Source organism: Anguilla anguilla, chromosome 11, assembly GCF_013347855.1.
Source record: "Anguilla anguilla isolate fAngAng1 chromosome 11, fAngAng1.pri, whole genome shotgun sequence".
Lineage (NCBI taxonomy): Eukaryota > Metazoa > Chordata > Actinopteri > Anguilliformes > Anguillidae > Anguilla > Anguilla anguilla.
Genome location: NC_049211.1, coordinates 3,945,923 through 3,961,317, shown reverse-complemented (window position 1 = coordinate 3,961,317; position 15,395 = coordinate 3,945,923). Strand labels below are relative to the sequence as shown.

General features: G+C 48.0%; 1 protein-coding gene across 1 annotated transcript in view; it reads right to left on the bottom strand.

Annotated features, from left to right (window-relative positions):
- Positions 1-15,395, bottom strand: part of plxnb3 (plexin B3) — a 70,650-nt gene that overhangs the window by 8,461 nt on the left and 46,794 nt on the right. The window contains 18 exon segments of the mRNA XM_035380880.1: positions 577-643; positions 1,147-1,325; positions 1,900-2,117; positions 2,799-2,899; positions 4,045-4,193; positions 4,774-4,935; positions 5,640-5,876; positions 6,593-6,752; positions 7,132-7,308; positions 8,165-8,301; positions 9,941-10,046; positions 10,436-10,587; positions 11,436-11,602; positions 11,989-12,082; positions 12,441-12,557; positions 13,011-13,139; positions 14,517-14,625; positions 15,069-15,177. Coding sequence (XP_035236771.1) covers positions 577-643; positions 1,147-1,325; positions 1,900-2,117; positions 2,799-2,899; positions 4,045-4,193; positions 4,774-4,935; positions 5,640-5,876; positions 6,593-6,752; positions 7,132-7,308; positions 8,165-8,301; positions 9,941-10,046; positions 10,436-10,587; positions 11,436-11,602; positions 11,989-12,082; positions 12,441-12,557; positions 13,011-13,139; positions 14,517-14,625; positions 15,069-15,177 — 2,570 coding nt within the window.

Sequence of the window (15,395 nt, the reverse complement as noted above, 5' to 3'; positions counted from 1 at the left end):
CAGGAGAGAGAGGCTGTTACAACCTCCCTCAGTGGGCGAGAGAGAGGCTGTTACAACCTCCCTCAGTGGGCGAGAGAGTCTGTTACAACCTCCTTCAGCAGGAGAGAGAGTCTGTTACAACCTCCTTCAGCAGGAGAGAGAGTCTGTTACAACCTCCTTCAGCAGGAGAGAGAGAGTCTGTTACAACCTCCTTCAGCAGGAGAGAGAGAGTCTGTTACAACCTCCTTCAGCAGGAGAGAGAGAGTCTGTTACAACCTCCTTCAGTGGGCGAGAGAGAGTCTGTTACAACCTCCTTCAGCAGGAGAGAGAGAGTCTGTTACAACCTCCTTCAGTTATACACAGGTACACGCAGAGGAGTGTGCTCATGCGCTAACATACATCAAGATTCGCACAAACACACACACACAGACGCACTTGCACACAGACACACACACAGACAGACAGACACACCCACACACACACACACACAGACGCACTTGCACGCACACACACACACACACACACACACACACTTGCACGCACAAACACACACACAGACAGACAGAGAGACACCTACACACACAAACACACACACACCTTGAGGAAGGAATAGAGGCAGATGGACATCCAGTTGGTCAGCATCTTCTCCACCACTGTTTCAGTCCTAGAGGAACAGAGAGTAGAGTGATCAGTACAGCCACACGCAGTCTGTATGAAGTCTGTACGCACTCCAGTGATGAAGAGACTCTGCAATGTAGACCCGAGGTGTTCAAACTGTTTCCTCCCCGGGACCCCCAACCAGGCTCAAAGGCTTCCAGGGGGACCCCCTATCATAAAAGGGGCTCCACTTCAAAAAAGGGTTTCATATTTTTTTTAAAATATTTTCTCAAATCTATATATAGCCATCGCATATCAAGTCTCGCCACGGACCCCCTAGAGTACTTTCAAGAACGGACCCCCCAGTGGTCCATGGACCCCCTGTTGAAAACCCAAGGTGTAGAGCAGGGCTGTCCAACATTGTTCCTGGAGATCTACCGCCCCGTAGGAACATGTGCCTGATTCTGGGGTACACAGACAGAACCAGTCTGAGGGGGTGGGGTGGGGTGAGAGGGGGGGAGGTCCTGGGGACTGCACCCAGGCGTGTTTGGGGGTTCAGTAACCGCATACCTGCGCAGCATGAGTTTGGGGTTCTTGTCCACGTACTGCTGCACCAGGTCGCCGAGCAGCGTCTTCATGACGTCGGTGAAGTACTCCAGCTTGTCGTGCAGGGCCATGGTGAGCAGGGACGCCACGTAGCCTCTGTCCCTCTGGGAGAAGCTCTGCTGGGCCTCCAGGGTGTGGATGAACTGAGGGGGGGGGCGGGGGGGGGGGCGGGGAGGAGGAGGGAGGGAGAGAGCTCACATACAGGGAACAGGAGCGAAAAGACATACATACAGTACATACACACACAGGCCCACGCACGCGTGCACAAACACACACTCACAAACATGCACACTCACACACAAATGCGCACATGCACACACGCACATGCACACACACACACACATGCACACGCACGCACTCACAAAAATGCACACTCACACACAAACACACATGCACACACCCACGCACGCACAGACAGTCAAACAGATGCACATGAACATGTACACACACACACAGTAGTACGGTGACATGCCATCTCAATACTGCAGTGACGTCTGTTGATACTTTTGATGCTCAATTACATGCTAGAGTTACTTTTGATTTAAAGTCAACGCACCATTTTTGTCAGTCAGTCTTGATCACTGAAACAACACCATGTCCAAGAGAACAAACAAACCGTCTAGCAGACCAAATGAAAGGAGAAACAGCGCTAGGCTCTTAATCTGCACCGTAGAGCTTCAGTTTTCGGGACTCTGACCCTCTAATCCAGGAACTCACCCTGATGAGGAACAGGCGGTTGTTGAGCAGGTTGTTCAGCTGCCCCAGGCCCTGCTCCACCGTCTGCCGGCGGGAATCCGGCAGGTCCAGGTTCTGGCTCAGCGGCGCCCCCCTCTGGCCGGGGAAGAAAACGCGCTCCGCGTACGTGCGGTAGTCCAAGAGGGGGATCCCCGGACCCCCAACGTCGCTGCTCAGGTCCATCATCTCAGTCATGAGATCTGGGACAGACGGAGGGAGGAAGGGAGAGAGAGAGGAGGGAGAGAGAGAGAGAGAGAGAGAAAGAGAGAGAGAGAGAGAAATGAGAAGAAAAATACTGCATTGTACAGGATGTCATTTGACAGGGTCAAATGCTTTTATAAGAAGTGTGTAATACAACTTTAAAATGAAGAGTTATGGAGTTGATTGAGACTTGACTTCAGTGTGTCTAATGGTTTCATAACCACTACTTTACATACAACCACCAGAGGACAAACAGATTTAAATAGCTCCACATTTATTCAGTTTGCTCAGATTATTTAAAAATGGCAGGGGCTATGCTCCTGGCCCATACTCAGATAAACAGCATCCGCGATGATGATCAGTGTAAGATGGAGCTTAGTACAGGTGTGTAGCACAGGAGTGTAGTACAGGTGTGTAGCACAGGAGCGTAGCACAGGTGTGTAGTACAGGTGCACAGCACAGGTGTGTAGTACAGGTATGTAAGTACATGAGCATAGTACAAGTGTGTAGCATAGGTACGTAGTACAGGTGTGTAGTACAAGTGCATAGTACAGGTGTGTAGTACAGGTACGTAGTACAGGAGTGTAGCACAGATGCGTAGTACAGAAGTACAGTACAGGTGCGCAGTACAGGTGTGTAAGTACAGGTGTGTAGTACAGGTGTGTAGTACAGGTGTGTACCTGTGAACTCCTTCCTGCACTGGTCACCCACGTTAATCTCCAGGGTCTCCAGCTGAACCAGCACTTTCTTGTAGTCCCGCAGAGCTTGCTTACTCTTCCTCCTGCACACGGAGGAAGACCACACGTGACTCTCCCGTCACACTTTCCAAACCAAGGACACGCGTAAGAAGTGTCTGCTGGCCTGCTCATACTCAACAACGCGTGAATGCGTTCATACAAGAATTACACGTTTAATTTAACGGACATTCTATTTGGTGTTCGTTTCGGCTTTCCACAGCTCGTAGCAGGTAGAATGAGGATACACGCCACGGCTGATCTTTACAGTGTAGTGAGTCTCCATTAAGGCCATCTTTAAGTTCTCTGTGCTGTACGTTCATGTTCAGGTCTCCAAGAAGAATCAACACATTTCACGCTGCGATGATAAGTTCTCCCTCACCTCTGGCCAGCTCCCTGTGCTGTTATGTAGTCTAGCTCCATATGAAAATCATTAAAAAAATTGCTCCCATAAATCAATTTAATGCAAATGATTCAAAATATGCCACGGAATAGAATTCTTCATTTTTAGCCTGTGGGCCATTTACAAAGAAAGGTCTACATGGTTAATTTATTCTTTTTTTCCCCCCCCAAATTAATTGCTGTTAAGGTTAGTTTCTGTGCAACAGCCCATAAGGACATATTTGCCATCAATATGTTATCTGAGAGGTGTGTTCACACCAGCGCTGGCTGTGTGACTCAGCCACAGGGCCCAGTGCCCACTCACTGCCGAGCCGCGGTACGAAAGCAGAAAAACTAAGAGCTGCTTAAAATGCTAATTATTTCAAGGCTGAAATTTATACAGAAGGCTGATAAGAAAAAGTAAAATTAAAGTCTTTTTTTCGTATTGGAAACATTTTCTACATTTTATAATTTAGTTGGATATTCAATACAACACAGACTGTTCAATTGAATATTCAGTGCAATACTGATGGTTCTGAATGTGGTGTTTGACCACTGTCTGTCTTGGGAGTCCTTCTCTTTGTTAGGGTGTTGGGTTACAGTGTTGGGCTGTTTTGGCGCTGGGTGGTTACAGTGTTGGGCTGTGTCACGGTGCTGGGTTGTTACAGTGTTGGGTTGCGTTATCGTGTTTGGTCGTTGCAGTGCTAGGTTGTTACAGTGTCGGGTTGTATCGCGGTGCTGGGTTGTTACGGTGTTGGGTTGTGACATGGTGTTGGGTTATCACAGTGTTGGGTCGTGTCCCGGTACAAACCTGTACATGAGGATGATGACCAGCACGATGAGCACCACCACCGCGGCCCCGGCTGCCAGGCCCACTTGTGCGGGGAGGGGGAGCGGGGAGAGAGCATCACCGTCGTACAGCACGGGCCCCAGGTCAAACTTCACCCTCCCCATCACCACCTTAAACACAGAGACCCGCTCATCTGTCCCCGGCCTCAACCACAGCACAGCACAGAGACACACACAGAGGATGGGTACTGCTCTACCTCTACTGCCTTAACTATCACTAGTGTGAGAGTCAACCACAGTGTAGCACAGACACACACACACAGGATGGGTACTGTTCTACCTCTACTGCCTTAGCTATCACTAGTGTGAGAGCCAACCACAGTGTACACAGACACACACAGGATGGGTACTGTTGTACCTCTAACGCCTTATCTATCGCTAGTATGAGCGCCAAATTGAGGGCCAATAAACAGCTAGGATGACACATGCTGTTACAGCACCCCAGCGATGTGCCAAGCACTTGCATTTTTCACATACACAGACATTCTGTTGCTCTCAGAACAGAATGTGTGTTCTGCTGTGCTGCAACACCCCCCTCATAGTGAACTAATGGTTCAGCCCAAGCTCCAAAATTGTGTGTGTATAACTGTGCTGTTGACTCGCTTTGGGGGGTGGGGGGCTACTCACGTGAAGGGTGGGGGGGTTTGGGGACTTGGGGGGGGGGGGCGGGGGGGGGGGTTTGGGGACTCACGCGAAGGGTGGGGGGGTTGTCGGAGTTGTCCCGGCTCAGGGGTTGCGTTTCCGGGGGCTCGCAGTACAGGTGGGTGCTGTCCAACGTCTTCATCTCGCACTCCTCCTGCCCCAGCGTGGCGACCACTTCCTGCCGGGTCATGGCCAGGGTCAGATTCTCGCCCTGGAAAAAAATCACAGCACAAAGGTCACCCATTACTTCTCAGCACACTGCAAAAAAAGGTTTGTCTTAACAAGTGGTTTAGTCATGTAATGAGACTTCAGAAATCTTAATGTAATTCTCTCAAGTAGATAATATTAGCTTTTTAAAGTTACTTTTTGCTTGTCATGTGAAATGTTCTTGTCCCACTGGCAAATGGGTCAAACTGTCTCACCTCATTGGCAATCTCTTTGTCTTGTTCACCAAAAAATAAGTCAATCTTAACAAGTATTTATGTCTTACGTTTATACTTTAAAATAAGACTTAAATACTTGTTAAGACCGACTTATTTTTTGGTTTTTGCAGTGTAAATACAATGTGAATTAATTTAGCTAGGAAAATGACGGGCTCTGTTGGACTGACTGGCCTGTTCTCATTATGTCAGGTTATGTCATGTTATGTCAGGTTATGTCATGTTATGTCATGTTATGTCAGGCTATGTCAGGCTATGTCAGCTTATGTCAGGTTATGTCATGTTATGTCATGCTATGTCAGGCTATGTCAGGCTATGTCATGTTATGTCAGGTTATGTCATGTTATGTCAGGTTATGTCATGTTATGTCAGGCTATGTCATGTTATGTCATGTTATGTCAGGCTATGTCATGTTATGTCAGGCTATGTCATGTCATGAAGCAGACATGGCGGTGATGGCGGACGCGTGCTGCACCTGCACGGCGATGACCCCGCCGGGTTTGAAGCGGAAAGGGGCCTCCGGGTCGTCCCGGTTGAGCGGGTGCAGAACGGGGTCCTGGTGGTAGGTGAAGGGCCTCCCGCTGACGCTGGCGAAGTCCACTTTCACGTTGTCCATCTCGAACCACACGCCGGCGACCTTTGACCTCGGCGGCACAGTCGGCGTCGCGCAGGTCATCTGGTCGAAGGAGACGTCGGTGCAGGGCTCCTGTATCTGAAAGACGGGAGAACGCGAGTTAACGTCGAGAACCGCGCGTGTCCTGCGAGACGAGAAAGACAGCAGATTTTTACGCATCTATGAAAGTGGACGCACAATTACAGCGGATCTCCGCGTTTCTCAGAGACAGCCCCACGTCGGCCATTAGGAATTTTTCCTCGTTTCGAAAACCATTTGTGGAGCGCTTGGACCTAGCAGGTGAACCGAAGATGTCTGTGCCACAAAAACAGTTGCATTTCGTAATCGCACTGACAGGTACAAATTATGACAAGTGCTGGCCAGGGCACGCTCATTATCTTGTCATTACGGTAAGAGAACAACTGAAATCTATCAGTAACTAAAGCACAAAAAGCACAGATGCTGAATCATAAGAGTCTGTGCTCTGCATTAACATGACTTGAAGACGGTAGTGTAGTATAGTGGGTGAGGACCTGGTTTCGTAACCTAATAGGTCACAGGTTCGATTCCCCGGTAGGACACTGCCGCTGTACCCTTGAGCAACGTACTTAACCTGCATTGCTTCAGTATATACATCCAGTTGTATAAATGGGCGCAATGTAAATGCTATGTAAAAAAAAAAAAAAAAAAAAAAAAAAAAAAAAAAAAAAAGTTGTGTAAGTTGCCCTGTATAAGAGCGTCAGGCTAAATGCCTGTAATGTAATGCAATGCAATGCAACCGGAGGGCACTGCTGAAAGAACTGGTGTTGCTTTACCTTCGGCACGCTGCTGTCGAACAGGACACCGGGATTTTTTGCCGCCAGTCGAGCGAATCGTTTCGTCCTCACGCGTTCCTCCGGTTCGGTCAACACCGATATCATTGGCTGCCGCACCACATCCAGGTTCCGCCCACTGACCTTAATGCCACGCCCACCCCTGTGGAGCAAAGCAATAAACACGCACATCTCCTTCGCTTAAGTGGTGCCCCGTGCACACGTCTCCACATCAAATAATAATACAACGCCGGAAAATCAAAGTACAGAAAACCAAAGTTATACGACAACACTGAATCTGCACGGTGAGTGGTAACACTACAGTATCTGTGCGTGTTGTCTGAGCAGTACAAAACAATACACATTGTATTGGTGTAGACATGGTGTATCTGTAAAGTCAATATAACAATACATGTCCTGGGATTACTGCACTTTACTTATTAATAAAGCTGTACTACTGACAGTTCAACATGCATACGCACGTGATGAATAAACTGCATACTAATGTTCATGTAACTGCAGGTAGTTCGCAGGATTCTCACCCCATGAAACTTTCCGCAGGTTCAGCATCAGTGATGGTTGGGTCATCTGTGTACTGGAAGACTGCATTTCCCAGAACCCTCTCTGCTTTGCCAAACAGCACTTTGACCTGCTCCTCCCCCGTGTGGTTTCCAGGGCTGGTGCGGCAGACCAGCTGTGTGTCGTTAACCTCCTCCACTCTGGGGAAAAAAAAGCGATTCTTTATGCATATACCACCTTTCAAAACAAAGCGCTTCACAATAAAACACCGAAAGTTTTTTTCCCCCCAAAGTTTCTGGGCACAGTCGGCAAGCGAATACCCAGTCCCTTTTAGTTTAAACCTTGTCCTAGGGCTAACCAGCAGCCCTTGGCGTTAGAGGACCTAACAAGAAATGTCAAACCTGACTGCGGAGACACTGTGCTTATTGATTATTCTACAGGGTGTTCGGTCTTTTTGCCGATGCTAAAGTGCTAACACTTATATGTAGCAGGGGTGCACGCCTATGTTTTGCAGATGCTAACATACTAACACTTACACGTAGCAGGGGTGTAGGCCTGTTTTGCAGATGCTAACGTTCTAACACATGTAGCAGGGGTGTACACCTATGTTTTGCAGATGCTAACATACTAACACTTACACGTAGCAGGGGTGTAGGCCTGTTTTGCAGATGCTAACGTTCTAACACATGTAGTAGGGGTGTATGCCTATGTTTTGCAGATGCTAACATACTAACACTTACACGTAGCAGGGGTGTAGGCCTATGTTTTGCAGATGCTAACATACTAACACTTACATGTAGTAGGGGTGTATGCCTATGTTTTGCAGATGCTAACACTTACATGTAGTAGGGGTGCAGGCCTATATTTTGCAGATGCTAACATGCTAACACTTACATGTAGTAGGGGTGCAGGCCTATATTTTGCAGATGCTAACATGCTAACACTTACATGTAGTAGGGGTGCAGGCCTATATTTTGCAGATGCTAACATGCTAACACTTACATGTAGTAGGGGTGCAGGCCTATATTTTGCAGATGCTAACATGCTAACACTTACATGTAGCAGGGGTGTTGGCCTACGTAGGCTGTTAGGTCACTTCTCTGTCCTGTCAGAAGCTGGGTCCCCTGGACCGTGAGGGCCGTCCCACCAGACACTGGGCCCCTCAGCGGCACTATCCCGCTGAGCTGGGGACTCTGAGGCAGAACACGCGCACACACACAGCCACAGATTAATTACACCACCATACAGTGTAAAAGCTTAATGTATGAATGATACACAGGATATGAACGGACAGAGTGTAGCACAGTGGGTAAGGAACTGGGCTTGTAACTGAAAGGTCGCAGGTTCGATTCCCGGATAGGACACTGCCGTTGTACCCTTGAGCAAGGTACTTAACCGAAATTGCTTCAGTATATATCCAGCTGTATAAATGGATACAATGTAAAATGCTATGTAAAAGTTGTGTAAGTCGCTCTGGATAAGAGCGTCTGCTAAATGCCTGTAATGTAATGTAATCTGTAATGAAGGCTTTATCTTTGTACGCTGTGACATTTTCTTGTCAAAGAAAGACCTTCATTCATGGAATAACACACACACACACACACACACAACACTCCAGATCTAGCCAGCCCTGGAGGCGACTGTCTTTTTTCTCTTTTTTTAACATAGCAGTAAGTCTTGGCAGCGAGCCAAAGAGCAGACAATAATTACATTACATTTTATCCATTAAGCAGACACTCTTATCCAGAGCGCCTTCGACAGCTTACAGCCTTTTCACACGCAATCCATTTTTACAACTGGACACTTACTCAAGCAATTCAGTTTAAGCACCTCACTCAAGGGAGCAGCAGATCTAATCGATTTTATCTGTATGGCGCTTTTCACGGAAAACTGTCGGGACGCAAGGACCCTTTACAGAGTGGCAGAAAAGAGCAAAAACAGAGCAGGAACCAGGCCTGAACCCCCCAAATAGCAAACATGAGGTTAAAAAAAACTCTCCAGGGGGGAAGAAAAACCCTCAAACTGTGGTGACAAAAAAAACTCCGCGATTGGAAGAAACCTCCGGAGGAACTTGACTATGGAGGGGGAGCCCATCCTCCACTGGCCAGCCTGGTGTAAAGTAGCAGAATGGAATGTAACAGAAATGCTATCACAGCAAACAAAACAGGTTAGGCCGGTTACAGCTGAGGTAATAAACTAACTGGAGGAGTAGAAGTCCAAATTGTAGAACAGCAGTGGCCCACCTGGGGACCCAGCCTACCACATTTTAGCAGCAAACCTGTTCCCTCACCATTACGATACACCGCCACCCTACAACGCTAATACTAATATCCCTGGAGAGAAACTGATTAGATCCAAATCAATTGGTTCATAAAGAAAACTACTTTGTTGTATTACACTATTATTTACATATATCTGCTTATTTTACAGTATGTGCTTTCTGACCACTCCACTCTTAATTCTGCACGAAACAAGACCAGGTCAAAGCCTAGTATATGGCTGGACCGGCCGACCAATGGTGTGATGTCATAACTCAGCCGACCAATGGTGTAACTTCATCACTCACTCAGTCACTCACTCAGTCACAGACATTCGCGACTGTAGGGCTGGCCCCGCTGTTGCGGTCCAGCCAAAAATACAATTATACAGTACATGCAAAAAAATGCACCCTTCTCTGTATGCTTCTCACTATAAAAACTACTACAGTATATTCCACCACTTGCCTTAGTGTTGACACTGCAGCCAAACCAAGGTGCCATACTGAGGGTTGAAAGGACATACCTGTATGGCAGGGAATCGTGGGATACACCTGTACAGGTGTTTCCTTCTCACCTGGTAAGTAAAGATCTGTGCAGACTGTCCGATTTCTGCGTTTCCCACAGTAACAGTCACCGGACCCTGGGTCTCCGTGGCGCTGGGCTGCAGCTCACACACAATCCTGAAACACACACAGACTCAGCTTTTCAGATGTGAAGCACCTCATGGACCTGGCTTGTATGTATCTCTCTCTCTCTCTCTCACTCACTCACACACTCACACACTCACTCAGATTCAGACATTCACTCATACACACACACACACACACACACACTCACGCACTCTCACGCACACACATACACACTCACACACACTCATATTCACACTCTCAGACTCTCAGACACTCACACTCACATTCAGCATGCTGAAGATTGTCCACAAGGGGGAGCTATCAGCACTGAGGTAGCAGAGGTCAGCGAGAGTGGTGCTTTGCATCAATAACACCGCATTTCCTCATTAAGGAAACAGGTCAGAAGCGGTAATTATATAGGGCACGGTAGCGCTCAGTACCTGGTGGATATCAGGTAGGCCTCCGGCTGTGGGACGCAGGACACTCCCGCCACCGTCACCCCTCCCTGGACGTCCTGGAACTGCTGGCCCAGGTTCGAGCCCCAGATGGTCACCAGGACACCCCCCTCCAAGGGCCCAGTCTGGGGGTGGATCTGAGCGGGAAGTGCACACGAGCGGAAACGCAGTCACTCACAGAACAGCTGCAGTGCCCGTCTCAGCAGCTGGGCCCGAGCCATCATTTCCACAGGAAGTGACACGGTTTCTCCACTTTCCAGTCAGGAAAGAAGCCTTGGACAGGAAATTATGTGCTTTCTTTTTCCTGGAGATCCCCACCCATTTGCTAATTATGACTGCTCTCAGGAAAAGGATCAGCAGTTTTGTCTAACAATCGATATTTCAGACGAACATCAAGCTTGAATTTAGCCTTCAGCTGGAAAAGGCCAAAAAAATGCACCCTGTAGAAAAATTAATTTGATGGAAGTGCAAAGTTGAGCAAATTAGACAAAAGCCTTTAGAGGAGGTAAAATTTTTCTCAAAAAGGACTGCTTTGGTTCTCTTTAGTGTTTCTTGTTCACTCTTTCAGACATTTAACATTATAGTTCCAGTCAGTTTTTTTGAGAACAGACATAGGAGGCTTTACAGTGGGAAACATGAGCATGGTGTGTGCAGGATGTGTGTGGGGCATGACCAGTGCGTGTGCAGGGCGTGTGCGGGGCATATGTGTGCTCTGAGCAGGGCGTGAGCAGGGCGTGCGCGGAGTGTGTGCTGGGCTTGTGCGTGCTGTGTGCGGGGCGTGTGGGGTGCATGTACGGGGCGTGTGTGAGGCGTGTGCAGGGCGTGTGCAGGGTGTGTGTGAGGCGTGTGTGCGGCGTGTGTGGGGCGTGTGCAGGGCGTGTGTGAGGCATGTGGGGTGCATGTACGGGGCATGTGTGAGGCGTGTGCAGGGCGTGTGCAGGGCATGTGTGAGCCGTGCGCAGGGCGTGTGAGGCGTGTGCGGTACCCGTGTTATCAGCGGAGGGGGGCAGCTCTCCTCCGGGCTGGCGGGACAGGAGGGCTTGTACACGCAGCCGGGAGCCGCTCCTCCACACCACACGCAGCCGTACTGCGCAGACACCGCGTGGCACTGGCTGCAGTCCGACTGCCCCACTGTGCAGTTGTACAGCTGCACTGCGAACGCAACAGGAGGCACCAGCAGTCATTTCACACCCAACTCTGTCCACCTGTTCATCAGATGTTCTACTGCAGGGGTCCTCAAATCTGACCCCCAAGGCCAGTACTGCTGCTGGTTTTCATTCTTACCCACTAATCACGGACTGATCTAAACCTGATGTTAAATCTCTGGCCAATCAGCGACTTTAATCGATCAGTTAACTATCACGTAGAAAAGAAAACCAGCAGCACTTCAGGCCTGAAGAGCCAGATTTGAGTATCTCTGCTCTAGTGTAAGAGTACAGCTGACATATTTTAATACAGTTTTATTATTATTATTATTATTACAGTGATTTTGATATAAGTGACACGTGTGCATGCACACCAGCAGACCAGGTGCTTACATCGCAGGTGAGGGGCGGAGTCTATGCGGTGGGAGGGGCCTCTCAGCAGGTAAATGGGGGCAGCATACTCCAGCTGCCTGACAGAGTACTGGAACTGAGGGACACACACACTGTCAGAATGGCAACAGCACATACACACGTGGACATGCACAAAGAGGTTGGTTGGTGTGTGTGTGTGTGTGTGAGAGAGAGAGAGAGGTTGCGTATGTGTGTGAGAGAGAGAGAGCAAGTGAGAGGGTGTGTGTGCATGCGTGTGTTTCACAGAGAGAGAAAAAGTGTGTGTGTATGTGTATGAAAGAGAGTGTGTGAGAGAGAGAGTGTGTGTGTGTGTGAGAGAGAGAGTGATATTGCGTGTGTGTGCGTGTGTGTGTGTGTGTATGTGTGCACACGTTTGTGAGTGTGTGAATGTGCGTGCTGTCAGAATGAATGGGCGAGCACAGGTGTGCGTTTACCTGGTGAGCCGTGCAGGTGATGGTGTGAGTCTGTGGCTCTTTGCTTTTCTCCACGGTGGCGGGCAGAATAAGCTCCTCCCCCTCTATGTCCACCACACACTCGTACTTCTCTTCCTCCTGCACACACATCAGCACTTTATTTCAAATAGAGCTCTCAGAACTGGCCTGCTCTAACAAGACTTCAAACATATAATCCACCTGCTAACTTTATTACCTTTGTTTTTCAGTTCAGTTACTTTCAGTTCTATTGTCCTTATGCTTTCCTAATTTTGCTCTTTTTCTGCTATATAAATAAAATGTATTACTACTACTACTACTACTACTACTACTACTACTAATAATAATAATAATAATAATGAAATACCAACTAAGTTCACAGTTGCCAACATCTGTCAAGCGTAAGCACAACCTGTGTGATAATTTTAAGAAATTGACTGTGGAGCCAGTACCGATCAAATTGATCCTTTTAATGTGCTCCTTCTACCATCACACGCAGCACTGCCCCACAGTCTGCCTCTGTAGGGTGAAGGGGGCACGGCACTGACGGATCCAAACCTTCCCAGAACGCACCTCAAACAGGTCCAGGTTGCGCCCCAGCAGGACCAACTGGGTGGCGAAGCCGACGGGGACCAGGGGGGACCCCCGAATGGCCGAAACGCAGGGGCAGGACTCCACCCCCCGAGGCTCCAGCTCCTGGGACTGTGCGTGGGGGGGGGGGGGGGGGGCAGAAAGAGGTTAATATTTAACCAAAAATTTTTTAAACGTGCTTTGGTCCAGTGGCCATTTTTGGGGGGAGCAGACGCTTCTCAAACTACGTATAAACGCACTGGTGTTAGACGCTGTCTAGTCTGTGGGTACTCAAGAGCACAAGGTACAATTTAATCAATTTAGAAAATTGTTGCGAGCATTGTTGGACTGAAGGACCTGTGCTCGTCATTATGTCATGTCATAGCATGACACGACATGTCACGCTATGTCACGCTATGTCACATTACGTTATGAATGCCAGTGAAACATACATGTATACCACGGAAAAACCAGTTATGTTCTCACTGCGTTTGAACTGTAGTTCCAACTCCTTCATCTTCAAATCACTTTCAATTCCATGACTAAGTGGGCTACTGACATAACAGAACCATCGCTCGCATAGCCGACAAGGACAAATTTTTCACAAAAGTAGATATTATAGTGCATCGCAGATAAAATGTTGCCAAATATATCTATCCACAAATGCTGTCAGAATGTTGGAATCTGCAGCCGGGCAGAACTAATTTTTTTATCATCTAGAAGCACATAATTACCATGACTAATCTTCAACATGTTTTTCTTCACTACACGTTCCTTTTGTTAGGATAATTAGTTTCATTATGAGTCTCATTATTTTTTCTTTGTGCAAGTTTTTCAGTAGTAGTAACAAGATGCGTTAGTGCCACATACCCCCTACGCTCACAGAGTTTAAATATTTTCTTACAGAAATCTGGCTCAGTGGAAATTATTTTCAAAGGGGTTCCAGCCAAAAAAAAAAAAAAAGTAATATTGCCTCTGGCACATTTCAGTACAAATCCACAAATTCCACAGTTCTACCAAACCACCGTAGCAGAACAAGGCCCGCCATTGAATAATTTATGCGTTTGCTCGTGTACGTGATGAGAAATTTTCTATTTGATGTGCCCATCTGCTTTTTGCAGAGAGAACACAGCGGAGAGGCAGCGGCATATTTATGCAGTTTAACTGGGCCATGAACCGGTGGCAGCATTTGGAATTCTGCTACACTTCCGTAGGAAGCTGAAATGACACCTGTGAATTTTAATCATCAGTCTGGCACTGAGACCGACAGCCCATCCTAGAGATTTACATGTCGTTATTCTGAGTGTAGCAGAGGAAAGGGTGTGGATTTTAGCAGAGGGAAGGGGGTGGAGTTTTAGCAGAGGGGAGAAGGTGGAGTTTAGCAGAGGGGAAGGGTTAGAGTTTAGCAGAGGGTAGGGGGTGGAGTTTATCAGAGGGTAGGGGGTGGAGTTTATCAGAGGGTAGGGGGTGGAGTTTATCAGAGGAAAGGGGAAGGAGGTGGAATCTTACCAGCATGTTGTAGATGATGTGTTGATGGGCACATTTGTCTCTGTGTGTACATAGCTGATCCAGAACACACCAGTGGCATGGCCACAAACTGCCAACACACGCCATGCACCTGAAACATTTCAGAGATACAGCATGTCAGAGTGTGCGTGCGTGTCTGTGTGTGTGTTATGTATGAGTGTGAGAGTGTGTGTGTGTGTTATGTGTGAGTGTGTGTGTGTGTATGTGGTATGTGTGCGTGTGTGTGTATGTGGTGTGTGTGTGTTATGTATGAGTGTGAGAGTGTGTGTGTGTAATGTGAACATGCGGTGTGTAAATGTGGTATGTATGCGTGTGTGTGTGTGTCATGTGTGAGTGTGAGAGTGTGTGTGTGTGTATGTGGTATGTGTGCGTGTGTGTGTGTATAATGTGTGCATGTGGTATGTGGTATGTGTGTGTGTAATGTGAACATGCGGTGTGTGTGGTATGTGTGCGTGTGTGTGTGTGTGTGGTATGTGGTATGTATGCGTGTGTGTGTGTGTGTGTGTGTGTGCGTGTGTGTGCGCACACACTCACGGGGAGGTCTTGTTGAGCTGTCCCGCTGCCCTGCAGTCATAGAAGGTCATGTTGGCCTGAGAGATGATCACCTCCCCAAACATCAGGGCCACGGGCAGGGTCACATGATCTACAGAGAGGAGGAAATCCGCACGTTATTATACGGCTCTGCAAAAACTTCGACTCATTAGACACATCAACGTCAGAACCCTCTGCGTACACGTAAAACAAATCCGATGACAGAGCATAGGGTATGGATGATATTTCAACTGAATCGGATTACGCCTAAAATGCAAAATCATCTTTCAATATGATCTTCAATAACGGAATAACATTCGACAGGCCTCT